Below are 18,728 nucleotides of genomic sequence, written 5' to 3' on the forward strand. Positions count from 1 at the left end.
TCGGGTTCGGTGAAACTATTAATCGATTTAAACTATTATACAAACATGGGGTCTGGTTCAAATATAGAGATGAGGGTCTTTAATTTGACCTGCTGCTGTACTCTGTCTCAAAGTGTAACATGTGCTCAATGTTTCCTTACCATTATTGCTATGATGTCTATTACCATTGTTGGTATATTCATTATTCCGACATTGTTGATACAAATGATTGTTACAGTGTAATAATTATTGTTACCTGTGGTAATGCCACTATGATACAACATCTGTATTATAATCCTTGAACAAAGTGAGAGTGAAACTCATGTGAATAATCACTGAATGGAGAACTGGGGGTGGGATTAAATAAGTTATCTTCTTCCCACTCCCTTTCAGGCAAAACTGGACAATAATGCACTATATTAATTTATATTATTATGTTTTGTCAACTTGTACGTTTTTGTCATTGCCTGAAATAAATAAATAAATGAAAATGAAATGAAATGAATGCACATATGAAACTGGTGGGGTTCGGTACCTCCAACAAGGTTAAGAACCACTGATCTACGGCTTATCACACACACAAGTGAATGCATGCATACTTGGTCAACAGCCATACAGGTCACACTGAGGGTGACCGTATAAACAACTTTTAACACTGTTACAAATATGCGCCACACTGTGAACCCACACCAAACAAGAATGACAAACACATTTCGGGAGAACATCCGCACCGTAACACAACATAAACACAACAGAACAAATACCCAGAACCCCTTGCAGCACTAACTCTTCCGGGACGCTACAATATACCCACCCGCCCACCTCAACCTCCTCATGCTCTCTCAGGGAGAGCATGTCCCAAATTCCAAGCTGCTGTTTTGAGGCATGTTAAAAAAAATAATGCACTTTGTGACTTCAAAGATAAATATGGCAGTGCCATGTTGGCTTTTTTTTTCCATAACTTGAGTTGATTTATTTTGGAAAACCTTGTTACATTGTTTAATGCATCCAGCGGGGCATCACAACAAAATTAGGCATAATAATGTGTTAATTCCACGACTGTATATATCGGTATCGGTTGATATCGGAATCGGTAATTAAGAGTTGGACAATATCGGATACCTGCAAAAAAGCCATTATCGGACATCTCTAATTTACTCTTCGACAGGGCTCCTCCCCGAATTCGACAGCGTCGACAAGAGCGACCCGAACTGCGTTGTGATTGGCGACGCGGCCAAAAAGTTCTCTTACGAGAACCTGAACGAGGCCTTCAGGGTCCTGATAGGCCTGGAGAAGCCGCTGCTGTTCTCCCTCGGCAAAGGGTAACGAGGACACTCTGATAAACGAAGCTTGTTCTGTCTGATTTAATTGTGTCTTCCTAGGAAGTACTACAAGGAGACGGATGGTTTGAAGCTGGATGTGGGCGTTTACATGAAGGCTCTGGAGGTACAGCGGACATAATCTGGACAAAAACTGCACATAACCAACTATTAAGAAATACATGTATTTACTGTGAATGCTGGAATTATTATGCATCCCTGTTAAATCCCCTCTAGTACGCCTGCGACGTGGAGGCCGAAGTCATCGGGAAGCCGTCAGCGCAGTTCTTCCAGAGCGTTCTCGACGACATGGGGCTGCAGTCGCACGAGGTCGGTAGAAGCAGACACGGAAACAACAATAAAGTAGACGAGACTCCTTCACTTCTTATCGCCGCGCTGCGTCGGCACGTCAATGTATCTGTAGGCTGCTGCAGGTTAAGGACGAAGGAGCCGCAGCACATAAGATAGATGGGTTCATTTTAGGACGTGCTTTGCTTTCACTGAGACATCTGGGGCCGTACTTATCAAGCTTCTTAGAGTGCCATTTTACACTTAAGTCCTGAGAATTTGCGAAATTTAGTCCTACTCTCAAACTTAAGAATAAAAGCTTTTTATCAACGTTCTTAAGTCTAAGAATCACTCCTACTCTCCACGATATTTAAGAGACCTTCAGAGGTGTCTTAAGTGGTTAGGAGTTGCCAGCAGGGGATGGCACTGAGGCGAGAGGGACGTGCGCCAACGTTCAGGGAACGGAACAATGTTGTTTTTTTTTATGACGAGCAGCTGATCAAATGGTATCGTTTAGACAGAGCGGGTATTATTTTTGTCACAGATTTAATACTTTTCGATTCCATGTTGATTTCTGCATGTGTCTGCAGTGGGCTAGTATATATAGAGCCACCCACACCAGTTTCGAATTAGTTGCCTAATTAATGAATTGGAAAGAAAATGTTATGAGAGTAGCGTATGTGTGTGTGTGGCCTTTTAATAGGTGACAGCATGTGAGGTGAGTGACGTCAGTGAGTGTGTGGGCGAGAGAAGAGAGGGAGCGGTAGCGTGAGTGCCGGCGGGGACTAGTTTGTTTTGTATTATTTTGTAGTTTATTGTCAAAATATACACTCCCATTGTCCACTTAAATATTTCTAAGATATTTCTTTATTCTTAGACAACGGATTCCCTTCCGTGATTGGTCATTTCTATGGACACAGAAATGACGTCACCTAAAATTGCGTTTACGGCACATAGTAATGTCGTAATTCAGCTCTGAGTGTGACACTTAAGATTCAGTCCTACACTTCGCTGAAAGTGTGAGTAAGACGCTGGATAACTAACTTTTAAGTGCAGCTTTCAGCGAAGAATTTATTTACTCTTAAGTCAACTCTTAGCAGACTTCTTAGGAGTAATTCTAAGAAGCTTGATAAGTACGGCCCCTGATGACCTCTTTGGAGGCTTAGTTCCTTCTTGCTCAACAACAAAAATGCAATAGTCAACAATGGCCACAGAGAGGTGCCCTTTGGGCCATATTCTCCCATGTGCTGAAAGGGGAATTTTGTCTATCAATCAAAATTAGAGATGTCCGATAAGGGCTTTTTTGCCGATATTCAGATATTGTCCAACTTTTAATTACCAATTCCGATATCAACCGATACCGATATATACAGTCGTGGAATTAACACATTATTATGCCTAATTTTGTTGTGATGCCCCGCAGGATGCATTAAACAATGTAACAAGCTTTTCCAAAATAAATCAACTCAAGTTGTGGAAAAAAAATGGCACTGCCATATTTATTATTGAAGTCACAAAGTGCATTATTTTCTTTAACGTGCCTCAAAACAGCAGCTTGGAATTTGGGAAATGCTCTCCCTGAGAGAGCATGAGGAGGTTGAGGTGGGCGGGGTTGGGGGTAGCGGGGGGTGTATATTGTAGCGTCCCGGAAGAGTTAGTGCTGCAAGGGGTTCTGGGTATTTGTTCTGTTGTGTTTATGTTGTGTTACGGTGCGGATGTTCTCCCGAAATGTGTTTGTCATTCTTGTTTGGTGTGGGTTCACAGTGTTGCGCATATTTGTAACAGTGTTAAAGTTGTTTATACGGCCACCCTCAGTGTGACCTGTATGGCTGTTGACCAAGTATGCTTGCATTCACTTGTGTGTGTGAAAAGCCGTAGATATTATGTGACTGGGCCGGCACGCAAAGGCAGTGCCTTTAAGGTTTATTGGCGCTCTGTACTTCTCCCTACGTCCGTGTACACAGCTGCGTTTTAAAAAGTCATACATTTTACTTTTTGAAACCGATAGCGATAATTTGCCATATTACATTTTAAAGCATTTATCGGCCGATAATATCGGCAGTCCGATATTATCGGACATCCATAATCAAAATCCTTATCAGTGTTGGCGCTAGGAATTTTCAAAATGGGACCCCATCAAGTCATAAAAATGGGGTCCCACAGTAAATTTTTGGGGTCCCACTTTTATATAAATGTTTTGAAAACAAATGATAAATGTATGCATCATCCTGTTACATCTCACATTCTATATTGTTTTGGAAAAAGGTTGTCATAAACGTTACTTAATTCATTGAAAAAAATAACACAAAAGAAAACACATTTTCTTTTTCTTTCTTTCTTTCTTCCTCTAGTTTATTTCGAACATGAACACACTTCATAATACATCACACCATTTCATATCATTTCACTTTACATCATGTCCGAAAAGGAGTAGGAAGAAGCAAAGCTTATTTAATCCTACCCTTTTCCAACTTCAGAGCGTTTACAAATATATACATTCATTTACTGACTTTTTTTTAATAGTAAAATGACATCCGTGAATGAGTAATACAACAGTTTTGTAATATATAATTAAGACAGTCATTATTAACATACTGAGATGAAGAATATCTTATTTTCAATAAGGTTGAAAGTATTTCTCATAATTCTTCTTCTTTGTACTTTGTAAGCACTAGGGGTGTGGGGAAAAATCGATTGGAATTCGAATCGCGATTCTCATGTGTGATTCAGAATCGATTCTCATTTTTAAAAAATCAATTTTTCTTTTTTTTCTTTTCTTTTTTTTTTAATTAATCAATCCAACAAAACAATACACAGCAATACCATAACAATGCAATCCAATTCCAAAACCGAACCCGACCCAGCAACACTCAGAACTGCAATAAACAGAGCAATTGAGAGGAGACACAAACACCACACAGAACAAACCAAAAGTAGTGAAACAAAAATGAATATTATCAACAACAGTATCAATATTAGTTACAATTTCAACATAGCAGTGATTAAAAATCCCTCATTGACATTATCATTACACATTTATAAAAAAAAATAAAAAATAATAGTGTCACAGTGGCTTACACTTGCATCGCATCTCATAAGCTTGACAACACACTGTGTCCAATATTTTTACAAAGATAAAATAAGTCATATTTTTGGTTAATTTAATAGTTTAAACAAATTTTGCATTATTGCAATCAGTTGATAAAACATTGTCCTTTACAATTATAAAAGCTTTTTACAAAAATCTACTACTCTGCTTGCATGTCAGCAGACTGGGGTAGATCCTGCTGAAATCTATGTATTCCATGAATAGACAATCCTTTTGAATCGGGAAAAAACGTTTTTGAATCGAGAATCGTGTTGAATTGAAAAAAAATCGATTTTGAATCGAATCGTGACCCCAAGAATCGATATTGAATCGAATCGTGGGACACCCAAAGATTCACAGCCCTAGTAAGTAGGGATGTCCGATAATGGCTTTTTGCCGATATCCGATATTCCGATATTGTCCAACTCTTTAATTACCAATACCGATATCAACCGATACCGATATCAACCGATATATGCAGTCGTGGAATTAACACATTATTATGCCTAATTTGGACAACCATGTATGGTGAAGATAAGGTACTTTTAAAAAAAATAATAATAATAAGATAACTAAATTAAAAACATTTTCTTGAATACAAAAGAAAGTAAAACAATATAAAAACAGTTACATAGAAACTAGTAATTAATGAAAATGAGTAAAAGTGGTTAGAGTGTCCGCCCTGAGATCGGTAGATTGGAGTTCAAATCCCAGCCGAGTCATACCAAAGACTATAAAAATGGGACCCATTACCTCCCTGCTTGGCACTCAGCATCAAGGGTTGGAGTTGGGGGTTAAATCACCAAAATGATTCCCGGGCGCGGCGCCGCTGCTGCCCACTGCTCCCCAAGGGGATGGGTCAAATGCAGAGGACAAATTTCACCACATCTAGTGTGTGTGTGACAATCATTGGTACTTTAATCTTTAATCTTAAAATTAACTGTTAAAGGTTAGTACTATTAGTGGAGCAGCAGCACGCACAATCATGTGTGCTTACGGACTGTATCCCTTGCAGACTGTATTGATATATATTGATATATAATGTAGGAACCACAATATTGATAACAGAAAGAAATGGGGGGAGGGAGGTTTTTTGGGTTGGTGCACTAATTGTAAGTGTATCTTGTGTTTTTTATGTTGATTTAATTAAAAAAAAAAGTGTAAATATCAAAATATTACGTTGAGTCACTTCTTGTCATGCAAGATTACATTTAATGAAAATGTTACATAAATGAATACATCCAAAGACTTTATAAATATTTATTATGTGCAGGAAGAAATAACAGTTACAATTGTACTGTATGTATGTTCCAAACAAAAAAGAGGTTTTATCACATCAACATCGGACTAACAACAGTCCTTTAAATCTCATTAATACCACAGAAAAGGCAAACTGTCATTTTCCGGACACGAAAAGGGCTTAAATAATGTCAAACACATATCGTTACAATAACCACAAAGATAAAGTGTTTGTCTCACACCTAGTAATCCGCTGTGGGCAGACGAAGCCAAGCAATGCAGGTTTAGCGAGCGGTGCGCGCTCCCGCGACGGAAAAATTGGAAAACTATGGCATAAGAGGTGTTTCACAACAGTGGTTAAGTAGTTATTTAGGCAATAGATCTCAATATGTGGAAATTAATAAGACTAAATCACAGCCAAGAAGAGTAACTTGTGGGGTGCCACAAGGCTCGGTATTGGGACCTAAGTTATTTATACTATATTTAAATGATATTTGTTCAGTGTCTAATAAATTGAAATGTATTATGTTTGCAGATGATACAAATGTATATTGTTCAGGAGAAGACTTGAAGGAAGTGTTGAGGATAATAGAGGTTGAGTTGATTCAGCTAAAAAAATGGTTTGATATTAATAAGTTATCATTAAATGATAAGAAAACTAAGTTTATGGTGTTTAGTGGTGCAAGGACAAACTGTGAAGCAAAATTAAAATTAAATCAAGTGGAAATTGATAGAGTATATGAAACTAAATTCTTGGGAATAATAATTGATCATAAATTATGTTGGAAACCGCATATTGAATATATAAAGGGAAAAATATCCAAATCCATTGCTATTCTTTATAAAGTAAAACACATGCTGAATAAAAAATGTTTGCATATGTTATATTATATTTTTCCATATTTAACATATTGTGTTGAAGTTTGGGGAAATGTTTGTAAAACAAACGTAGACCCAATAATTAAACTTCAAAAAAGGGTCATTAGAATAATACACAAAGCGTGCTACTATGAACATACCAATCCATTATTTATAAGTTCTAATGTGTTAAAATTTTCAGATATTGTGTTTTTAAAAACAATGGAAATTATGTTTCGAGTAAAGAACAACAGCCTCCCAGCTTGTATTCTTAGGTTATTTCAATTAAGAGGAAAAAACTATAATTTACGGGGGATATTGGTTTTTGAAAGATGTAAAGCAAGAACGAATACAAAATACAAATGTATTTCAGTTTTAGGAGTTAAATGGTGGAACAAGCTCAGTGATGAGTTGAAGACATGTACTTCTTTGTTAAGGTTTAACAAAACATTGAAAGGTGAAATAATTGAAAATTATAAAATATAGCAATGATTACTTTCATCCCATTGATTTTTTTTTCTCTTTTTAACGTTGATGTTCCAGGTAATCTTATTTTCAGTGGAGGTATAGGATAGGCAAATATAAGCCTTGGCTTCAGCCTATTCCTTTTTCGGTCATGCTTTTTCTTTTCTTTTCTTTTTGTGTGTAAATGTGTATGATTGTTATATATGTATAATTTGTACTGTACTGTCACACAAAATGGTTAATGGTTGATTATATGACCGAAATAAACTTATTTCATTTCATTTCAAATACATTTTTGGCAGGCAATCACACTTTGGCACAACACTGGCATATATAAACAAAACAAAACACCGACGGAAAGCGATAATCGATAAAAAAACAAGCAAACTGGAGTTTTGACCCGGAGAAGGCAAGGTCGGTGTAAAAAAAAATTATAATCTGCATCCTGGCGACGCGCAGACTTCCGGAAATGCGCGTCCTTTCTGATTTCAATGCGTAAAAACACACAAAAAGTGCGTTAACGCCAACATTGCTTATGTGAGACTGTCTTTTTTTATGCATTCTAACTTGTAAAATGCGGCGCGCACTACACGGCTTACAATGTAGCTAATGGAAGTCATCCATTCCCTCTAAAAAAGCATCAAAAACTGCCAACAATACTCCATGTCCATGTCGTCACCTGCATATATTAGCGACATTGTTATTATAAGAGCGAACGCCAAAGAACTACATTAAGGGGCGCCCTGATCACAGAGAGGTAAAAGTTATGCAGCTATTGACACACTGAGCTGCTGCATTGCTAGGAGTTGGTAAAAGTTTGTTAGATTATAAATCATGCATCATTTTATAGTACCATATTTTTCGCACAATAAGGCACACTTAAAATCCTTTCATTTTCTCAAAATTCGAAAGTACACCATATTCTGGTTGTGCTCACCGACCTGGAAGCTATTTTATTTGGTGCATGGTGTAATGATAAGTGTGACCAGTAGATGGCAGTCACACATAAGAGATATGTGTGGACTGCAATATGACGCCAGTAAACAACACCAACATTTTTAATGTTCCACTGAGAATATAGAACATTACACACGACGCTCAAAAATCTGTCAAAATGTTTTAGTGCGACTTTGGTAAGCTATGAAGCCGCACCGCTTGATGGATTGTCGGAGCATTACGGCTACCGTAGTCAGACGTACTGTGCTTCAACTTACGAGTATTATTATGGTATGTGTATAAGGACTGCAAAATGGCACCTATTAGCAGACATTATCTGGCGTTTTGTTTAGCAATATTGTGGTAAACCAACTTTTCGTAACTTCTGGTACCTGCTGATGTGTATTTGGGATCTGCATAAGTCCTGAAAATGTGTGCGCGTCCGCCATTGCAGTCCGTGTGACGCCACCATAGTCGATAAGCTTCTTCTTTTTTTCTATCTTCTTGTTATGGGACATTCATCCTCCGCTGTTGCCATTTCTAATATAAAGTAGTGTAAAGTTCTAACTTATATCTGTCACGAGACTCGCTATGGAAGCGCTAAAACATACCGGTGTAGTGAGTTTACATTATTCACCCACAGAACTTTTGTTATTAGAGAGTTCTGGTCAGACGATTTTTCACGGGACACATTTCCAGCGGTGTTGTTGTTGCACTAGTGAGCCACGGATGAGGAGATGCTGCTTTGTTATTGATTTAAAGGTGCCATGTGTAATAATGTGGCCAGAAATTATACTGCAATCACGGTCAAAATTCTGTAGTCCCCTCCCACTCTCCATGGTTGAGGTTGCCAGATACGTAGCCGAATCCGAATCCTACACCGAGGAACTTCAAATGGCAATCGAAGAGTCCTACGCTGTAGGTTTTTCTAGTTTATGTTCCTAACACAGATAGACAGACAGTTATTATATATTATATATCGCATAGGCCTACTTTGATGGCAAGCGAAGGCCAACACTAAAGTTACCGCCACATTGCATCCAACCTGACTCACTGCATTCTCTTCCATGTGCGCACATCACCATCTTCCAGTGCAGAGTGCAATTCTATGAGCCAACACACCTTACGCATAGACCACAATACGCATAGATCATATAGCCTACTACCATGTCATTACACAAACTAGAAAATCATTATATCGTGCCAAGCAAATACCTACCCCATATGTGCGTGATGCACATACAGTACCAGAAACCGCAATTAGCCGTGCTAATGTTTGAATGCATTTCCTCAGCGTATTGAGAACAAAATAGGCACTGACACTAACCCTATCCACATAAGTTTTATTTGTCGAAAATATATTTTGCCCTGTCTGTTGGATGACACATTGACATACAGGATAACGGGCATATATTTCCCCCGTTAGCCTGCATTCGTTGCACAAACATACTAACTTTGTTAGACAAGGTCATATAATGTATTGGACAATATAGATAGATAGATAGTACTTTATTGATTCCTTCAGGAGAGTTCCCTCAGGAAAATTACATTTCCAGCAGCAGTGTACAGAATTGAGATTGAATTTAAAAAGTAAATAATGCAGTGTTTCCCACACATTCATTTATTTGTGGCGGCCCGTCACGAAATAATTACGTCCGCCACAAATAGAAAATAATTTTTTATTTTTTTTTTTTTTTTTTTTTTGGTCCTGTCCAGCTTCTCAGGCAAATCATATAGTTGATGTAGATGCCCATATAGGCTGTTCAGATTTACTTTACAAAAGAGAAGTGTAGGATGCTTCTCTTGTTGCCTTATTTGTATTTGACCACTACTGTTTTCTGTTTATTTGTTACTGACTGTGGCAGGACACCTCTGCCTCTGTTTCACTTTATGTTGCTGGTAAAAAAATATGGTTGTAGTAGTAGGCTAAAGTTAAATTATTTAGTATGCACTAATTAAAGGGGCAGAGCTTTAAGAGACATTTTAGCTTTTATATTTTATAAGATATATTTTTTGTAAGAACCACAATTAATAAATATATTTCAGTGAATAACTTATTGTTCAAATCTGTATATAAATATGTACATAAAGTGTTGTAATTATATTGTAAAATGGATGAATGGATGGACGTTTAAAACAAAACTGTTATTAATTAGTAAGTATACATTTTTTGAGCCTTTTTAGAGAAAATCATATCATTGTAGTAAATTATGCAAATTACTCGATGATGTCATGGTGACAACGCCCATAGCCATGCCCCCACCGCCACAGGTATCTTGGCAGTTTATGGGAAACACTGTAATGGGGGTATAAATGGAAACAAAATAGAAAAATATTACAATAAGAATAAAAAAAAGCAACAATGACAATAAAAATATAACAGTAGAATAAGAATATAACAAGACAAACTAGGCAGTAGTGACCATGTTATGAAAAAGTATTGCACTTATTGTTATTGTTTTGCATCCCCTGTCATCCTAGTACCCCCCCTCCCCCCCAGAGACGAGTTGTACAGTCTGATGGCGTGTGTGTATATATATATATATATATATATATATATATATATATATATATATATATATATATATAGTTTACATACCAAATGTCCATTTCCATTTATTACAAGTAATAAGAAAACGTAAATGCCTTACTTACCTATCAATGTGTCTGGTACTACATTACATATTTCGCGCAGTTGGGAGAGTGGCCGTGCCAGCAACCTGAGGGTTCCTGGTTTGATCCCCACCTTCTACCAACCTCGTCACGTCCGTTGTGTCCTTGAGCAAGACACCTCACCCTTGCTCCTGATGGGTCGTGGTTAGGGCCTTGCATGGCAGCCCCCGCCATCAGTGTGTGAATGGGTGAATGTGGAAATAGTGTCAAAGCGCTTTGAGTACCTTGAAAGTAGAAAAGCGCTATGCAAGTATTACCCATTTATCACATATATACTTACAGTATGTATATAAAACCTGGATGGAGGTCTTTGGATGGTTTTTACGTTTTATCGTCAGAATAAATTGAATCCCCATTATCGCTAGCCATGTTTTTTTTGCGATGTGCAAAAGCATTAAAAAAAAGAAAGATGTTTTCTTGTCTCACATCAGGATTGTGACTGATAGGCAAAATAAAAAAATAAAAAAAGTGTGGTTCCTCTTTAACAATTTATCCAAAATATAAATGCCACCAACAAATCGGGGCGGTATAGCTCGGTTGGTAGAGCGGCCGTGCCAGCAACTTCAGGGTTGCAGGTTCGATCCCCGCTTCCGCCATCCTAGTCACTGCCGTTGTGTCCTTGGACAAGACACTTTACCCACCTGCTCCCAGTGCCACCCACACTGGTTTAAAAATGTAACTTAGATATTGGGTTTTACTATGTAAAGCGCTTTGAGTCACTTGAGAAAAGCGCTATATAAATATAATTCACTTCACTTCACAAATCAAATACTATACTGGTTTATGGCTATGATGTCAGACAGGTTTTTTGTTCAAGGATTGGAAATGTTCTACTTTCCAGTAGCCCCGAATGCAACGTAAGCCTAAGTCACCCCTCTGCCACTCCCAGCCACTAGGGGGCATACTTTGCTATACTTTGCTGTGATGTATTAACTCGTGTTATAAATGTCTATTTAATTGATTTCTCTACTTATTTATTTTGAATTAATGACATTCACTGTAACTATTTTTCATTTCTTAACAAAAAAAGGACAAGGCAAGATAATTTTGTAAAACCATTGCAATAAAATTTTTTACATAAAATATATTGATATAAATATTTTGAAATGTAATTAATAAGATAATTAATATAATACAAAATACATGTCTGGACAACATTTAAATTAGCTACATACATACAAAACCCAAAACCAGTGAAGTTGGCACGTTGTGTAAATCGTAAATAAAAACAGAATCCAACTATTTGCAAATCCTTTTCAACTTATATTCAATTTAACACACTGCAAAGACAAGATATTTAACGTTCGAACTGAGAAACTTTATGTTTTGCAAATATTAGCTCATGTGGCTTTTGATGCCTGCAACATGTTTTAAAAAAAAGCTGGCACAAGTAGCAAAAAAGACTGAGAAAGGGAATGCTCTTCAAACACTTATTTGGAACATCCCACAGGTGAACAGGCTAATTGGGAACAGGTGGGTGCCATGATTGGGTATAAAAGCAGCTTCCATGAAATGCTCAGTCATTCACAAACAAGGATGGGGCGAGGGTCACCAAATACGACAACTTAAAGGCCTACTGAATTGAATTTTTTTTATTTAAACGGGGATAGCAGATCTATTCTATGTGTCATACTTGATCATTTCTCGATATTGCCATATTTTTGCTGAAAGGATTTAGTATAGAACAACGACGATAAAGATCGCAACTTTTGGTATCTGATAAAAAAAGGCTTGCCCCTACCGGAAGTAGCGTGACGTAGTCAGTTGAACATATACGCAAAGTTCCCTATTGTTTACAATGATGGCCGCATGAAGTAAGAGAGATTCGGACCGAGAAAGCGACAATTTCCCCATTAATTTGAGCGAAGATGAAAGATTTGTGGATGAGTAAAGTGCAAGTGAAGGACTAGTGGGGAGTTGTAGATGCTGTGAGAGCCGGGGGTGACCTGATATTCAGCTGGAAATGACTACAACAGTAAATAAACACAAGACATATGTATACTCTATTAGCCACAACACAACCAGGCTTATATTTAATATGCCACAAATTAATCCTGCATAAAAACACCTATGTGTTTGTTATGCTAGCTCCTAGCTCCTATGCTAGCTCCTAGCTCCTAGCTCCATATAAGCCGCCAATCCAATTCAAACACCTGATCAACACACACAATCACTCAGCCCAAAAGACCGTTCACCTAACCCAAGGTTCATAAAGCTTATATATTTTAAAAAAGTTACGTACATACGCAAAAAAAAAGTTGCGCACATACGGTCAAGCGATCAAATGTTTAGAAGCCAAAGCTGCATACTCACAGTAGCACGTCTGCGTCTTTGTCATCCAAATCAAAGTAATCCTGGTAAGAGTCTGTGTTGTCCCAGTTCTCTACAGGCGTCTGTGTATCGAAGTCAAAAGTCCTCCTGGTTAGAGTCTCTGTTATCCGAGTTCTTTGATCTTGACTGCATCTTTCGGGAATGTAAACAATGAAACACCGCCGGCTGTGTTGTGTTGCTGCTGACTTCCTTCGCAAAATACGTCCGCTTTGCACCGAGAACTTTCTTCTTTGCTTGCTCAGCTTCTTTCTCCATAATGCAATGAACATAATTGCAACAGATTCACCAACACAGATGTCCAGAATACATCCAGAATGAGATGAAAACAGCTATTTCGTATTGGCTTCAATGTGGAAGCCATACCCGTGTTCCCCGGGCTACGTCACGCGCATACGTCATCCTCAGAGGCGTTTCGAACCGGAAGTTTAGCGGCAAATTTAAAATTGCACTTTATAAGTTAACCCGGCCGTATTGGCATGTGTTATAATGTTAAGATTTCATCATTGATATATAAACTATCAGACTGCGTGGTCGCTAGTAGTGGCTTTCAGTAGGCCTTTAAGGTGTACATCAAGCAAGAATTGGAAAGAATTCCACCTGAAAAGCTTCAAAAATTGGTGTCCTCAGTTCCCAAATGTTTACTGAGTGTTGTTAAAAGGAAAGGCCGTGTAACACAGTGGTAAAAATACCCATGTGACAACTTTTTTGCAATATGTAGCTGCCATTAAAGTTAATGGTTATTAGGAAAAAAAAAATTAAGTTTCTCAGTTCGAACATGAAATGTCTTGTCTTTGCAGTCTATTCTTTTGAATGAGTTGAAAAGGATTTGCAAATCATTGTGTTCTGTTTTTATTTACCATTTACACAACCTGCCAACTTCACTGCTTTTAGGTTTTGTACATACATTTCACTATGTGAAGTGCTTTATAAATATAATTCCCTTCACTTCACACAGCAGTTATTTTAGCATGTGTATTGTGCACACATTTGTCATGTCATCTCTTACTGTAACTGCAGGTGGTGATGATCGGCGATGATCTGGTGAATGACGTCGGCGGCGCCCAACAATGCGGAATGAAAGGCGTGCAAGTCAGGACGGGCAAATACAGGTGAGCCAAATACGCACACGATATCAACATTGTGACAACACCAGTCAGGTTTTACAAGCGGTTGATTGAATGTGACTTTTTAAATCCTCGCCAATAGAGGGCACCCTCACTTTAGGTTTGTGTTGCCCACATAAAGCTCATGTTTTTCCAGACAGCGAAACCTTTTTTTTTTTTTTTTTTCTTAAACTTCCAGATTTGTACGTTTTATTGAGACGCCTCCACAAATAGCTTCACCCTGTGCACACAAGTGAATGCCTACGCGGGCGTCAGTCAGTGGCAAATTAAAAACAACAGGCAGTGGAGGCTGCGAGGGTGCCTTGGCTCTAGTGTAATTACAGGGCAGTTGATTATTTAGCAAAAATGTGCTTTTGCAGGGATAAATCTGACTTATAAGGAGAATTATGCAAAAAAAACACAGTATAAACCTTGCTGTCATACATGTGTTTTGGCTATGATCCATCAATTGGATGACCTCCCACGCTGCTGTAGATTGGCAAGGCAATCGGTCATGTGACCACACTAATCTTGCCGAGCATCGTTCATGGGTAATCCCGCTACTACATAAGAGACTGCTTATATTGTAGCCGATTTATCACTCATCCTACGGTCCGTTCCTGCCTCAAGGCTGACCCATTTCTGGATGCAAGTGGGTTATTATGAAAAAACAATCCGTTCCAGGGTCAAACTGTGGCCAACCTAAAACCTGTTTTAAGCAATAGCAATAGCATAAAAATACGTTTACCACAGTAGTAAAACTTAAATGCAATACATAGTAAATAATTGAAGTGTAATTATGCCATCCCAGGATCAAGCTGTGGCCATACTTAAATATTTGACGTCTACGGTACAGGCAAAGTTTTCAGTTACCTTTTAAATTGTATTTATTTTGACTCAAGTCAAAAAGAAGTGTTGCCACTGCTGATACTGAATCCATGCATGTGACCTTTTTAACAGTGTAGAAAGAAGTGAACCACTGCTCATACTGAAATGTAAGAACAACAGTGGTTATTGTTGACACATATAGTAACAGGCCTCAAATTGTGACTTTTTAAGGTCAAGGCAAGTGTTGCCTTAAAAGAGGGCTCATATTTTAGGGCACCAAGGCAAACATTTTCTTTCGAGGCAGGGGCTCCAAAGCATGTATATATATATATATATATATATATATATATATATATATATATATATATATATAATGTACATACATACATACATATATATATATTTAAAGTTAAAGTACCAATGATTGTCACACACACACTAGGTGTGGTGAAATTTGACCCATCCCCTTGTTCACCCCCTGGGAGGTGAGGGGAGCAGTGGGCAGCAGCAGTGGGCAGCAGCAGTGCCGCGCCCGGGAATCATTTTTGGTGATTTAACCCCCAATTCCAATATGTATACACTACCGTTCAAAAGTTTGGGGTCACCCAAACAATTTTGTGGAATAGCCTTCATTTCTAAGAACAAGAATAGACTGTCGAGTTTCAGATGAAAGTTCTCTTTTTCTGGCCATCTTGAGCGTTTAATTGAGCCCACAAATGTGATGCTCCAGAAACTCAATCTGCTCAAAGGAAGGTCAGTTTTGTAGCTTCTGTAACGAGCTAAAGTGTTTTCAGATGTGTGAACATGATTGCACAAGGGTTTTCTAATCATCAATTAGCCTTCTGAGCCAATGAGCAAACACATTGTACCATTAGAACACTGGAGTGATAGTTGCTGGAAATGGGCCTCTATACACCTATGTAGATATTGCACCAAAAAGCAGACATTTGCAGCTAGAATAGTCATTTACCACATTAGCAATGTATAGAGTGTATTTCTTTCAAGTTAAGACTAGTTTAAAGTTATCTTCATTGAAAAGTACAGTGCTTTTCCTTCAAAAATAAGGACATTTCAATGTGACCCCAAACTTTTGAACGGTAGTGTATATATATATATGTGTGTGTGTGTGTGTGTGTGTGTGTGTGTGTGTGCGTGTGTGTGTGTGTGCGTGTGCGTGTGTGTGTGTGTGTGTGTGTGTGTGTATACACATATATATCTCAGGGAGAGCATGTCCCAAATTCCAAGCTGCTGTTTTGAGGCATGTTAAAAAAAATAATGCACTTTGTGACTTCAGTAATAAATATGGCAGTGCCATGTTGGCATTTTTTTCCATAACTTGAGTTGATTAATTTGGAAAACCTTGTTACATTGTTAAATGCATCCAGCGGGGCATCACAACAAAATTAGGCATAATAATGTGTTAATTCCACGACTGTATATATCGGTATCGGTTGATATCGGTATCTGTAATTAAGAGTTGGACAATATCGGATATCGGCAAAAAAGCCATTATCGGACATCTCTACTTACAAAAGTTAGTTGGAGTGAAGAATGAAGAATCCTTTCGAACACAAACGCTATAGATGAAAAGTAGACGAAACAGGACTTTTACTTCCGGTTCAAGGCACGAATAAGGAAGTGCATTTTCAACCTGCAGTGAGCAAACTCGTCCAAAAAAATGGCGCTATAGCACAAACAATAACACACATTTTCAGCGTCTCCGTTGTTATAAAATGAAAACTATTTGTTGAATGCGAAACATTACGGCCGTTAGCGAAGAAAAATCCATAAACTAGCCGTACCGTTTTATAAGCCGGAGGGTTCCAAGTAGAGATGTCCGATAAAATGCTTTAAAATGTAATATCGCAAATTATCGGTATCGTTTTTTTTATTATCGGTATCGTTTTTTAAATTTTTTTTTAATTTATTTATTAAATCAACATAAAAAACACAAGATACACTTACAATTAGTGCACCAAGCCAAAAAACCTCCCTCCCCCATTTACACTCATTCACACAAAAGGGTTGTTTATTTCTGTTATCAATATTCTGCTTCCTACATTATATATCAATATATATCAATACAGTCTGCAAGGGATACAGTCCGTAAGCACACATGATTGTGCGTGCTGCTGCTCCACTAATAGTACTAACCTTTAACAGTTAATTTTACTCATTTTCATTCATTACTAGTTTCTATGTAACTGTTTTTATATTGTTTTACTTTCTTTTGTATTCAAGAAAATGTTTTAAATGTATTTATCTTTTTTTTTTTTTTTAAAAAGGACCTTATCTTCACCATACCTGGTTGTCCAAATTAGGCATAATAATGTGTTAATTCCACGACTTTATATATCGGTATCGGTTGATATCGGTATCAGTAATTAAAGAGTTGGACAATATCGGAATATCGGATATCGGCAAAAAGCCATTATCGGACATCTCTACTTACAAAAGTTAGTTGGAGTGAAGAATGAAGAATCCTTTCGAACACAAACGCTATAGATGAAAAGTAGACGAAACGGGACTTTTACTTCCGGTTCAAGGCACGGAAAAGGAAGTGCATTTTCAACCGGCAGTGAGCAAACTCGTCCAAAAAAATGGCGCTATAGCACAAACAATAACACACATTTTCAGCGTCTCCGTTGTTATAAAATGAAAACTATTTGTTGAATGCGAAACATTACGGCCGTTAGCGAAGAAAAATCCATAAACTAGCCGCACCGTTTTATAAGCCGGAGGGTTCCAAGTAGAGATGTCCGATAAAATGCTTTAAAATGTAATATCGGAAATTATCGGTATCGTTTTTTTTATTATCGGTATCGTTTTTTTGTTTTTTTTGTTTTTTTAATTTATTAAATCAACATAAAAAACACAGATACACTTACAATTAGTGCACCAAGCCAAAAAAACCTCCCTCCCCCCATTTACACTCATTCACACAAAAGGGTTGTTTATTTCTGTTATTAATATTCTGCTTCCTACATTATATATCAATATATATCAATACAGTCTGCAAGGGATACAGTCCGTAAGCACACATGATTGTGCGTGCTGCTGCTCCACTAATAGTACTAACCTTTAACAGTTAATTTTACTCATTTTCATTCATTACTAGTTTCTATGTATCTGTTTTTATATTGTTTTACTTTCTTTTTTATTCAAGAAAATGTTTTAAATTTATTTGTGTTATTTTTTTTTATTTTTAAAAAGGACCTTATCTTCACCATACCTGGTTGTCCAAATTAGGCATAATAATGTGTTAATTCCACGACTGTATATATCGGTATCGGTTTCGGTATCGGTAATTAAAGAGTTGGAGAATATCGGATATCGGCAAAAAGCCATTATCGGACATCCCTAGTTCCAAGCAGGTGAAAAAAGTAGCGGCCTATAGTCCGGAAAATACGGCAACATTTTCTAACATTCCACACTGCAAAATAAGTAAAACATAGGTGTTATTTGTGCTGATATTTAGACCGATATTGGTATCAGCCAGAAGTCAAGGCTGTTAACATCAGGCTGTTGCAAATTAACAACCCATTCATCCATCCATTTTCTACCGCTTGTCCCTTTCGGGGTCGCGGGAGGCGCTGGAGCCTCTCTCAGCTGCATTCGGGC

The 18,728-nt window shown here is 37.6% G+C and overlaps 1 protein-coding gene across 1 annotated transcript in view; it reads left to right on the forward strand.

The window, feature by feature from the left end:
- The window catches only part of lhpp (phospholysine phosphohistidine inorganic pyrophosphate phosphatase), a 60,528-nt gene that overhangs the window by 1,370 nt on the left and 40,430 nt on the right, over positions 1-18,728 (forward strand). The window contains exons 3-6 of the mRNA XM_062055345.1: positions 1,148-1,301; positions 1,362-1,425; positions 1,536-1,628; positions 14,194-14,285. Of these exons, the coding sequence (XP_061911329.1) occupies positions 1,148-1,301; positions 1,362-1,425; positions 1,536-1,628; positions 14,194-14,285 (403 nt within the window). The remainder of the gene's footprint in view (positions 1-1,147; positions 1,302-1,361; positions 1,426-1,535; positions 1,629-14,193; positions 14,286-18,728) is intronic.

This window comes from Entelurus aequoreus, linkage group LG08 (genome assembly GCF_033978785.1).
Source record: "Entelurus aequoreus isolate RoL-2023_Sb linkage group LG08, RoL_Eaeq_v1.1, whole genome shotgun sequence".
NCBI lineage: Eukaryota > Metazoa > Chordata > Actinopteri > Syngnathiformes > Syngnathidae > Entelurus > Entelurus aequoreus.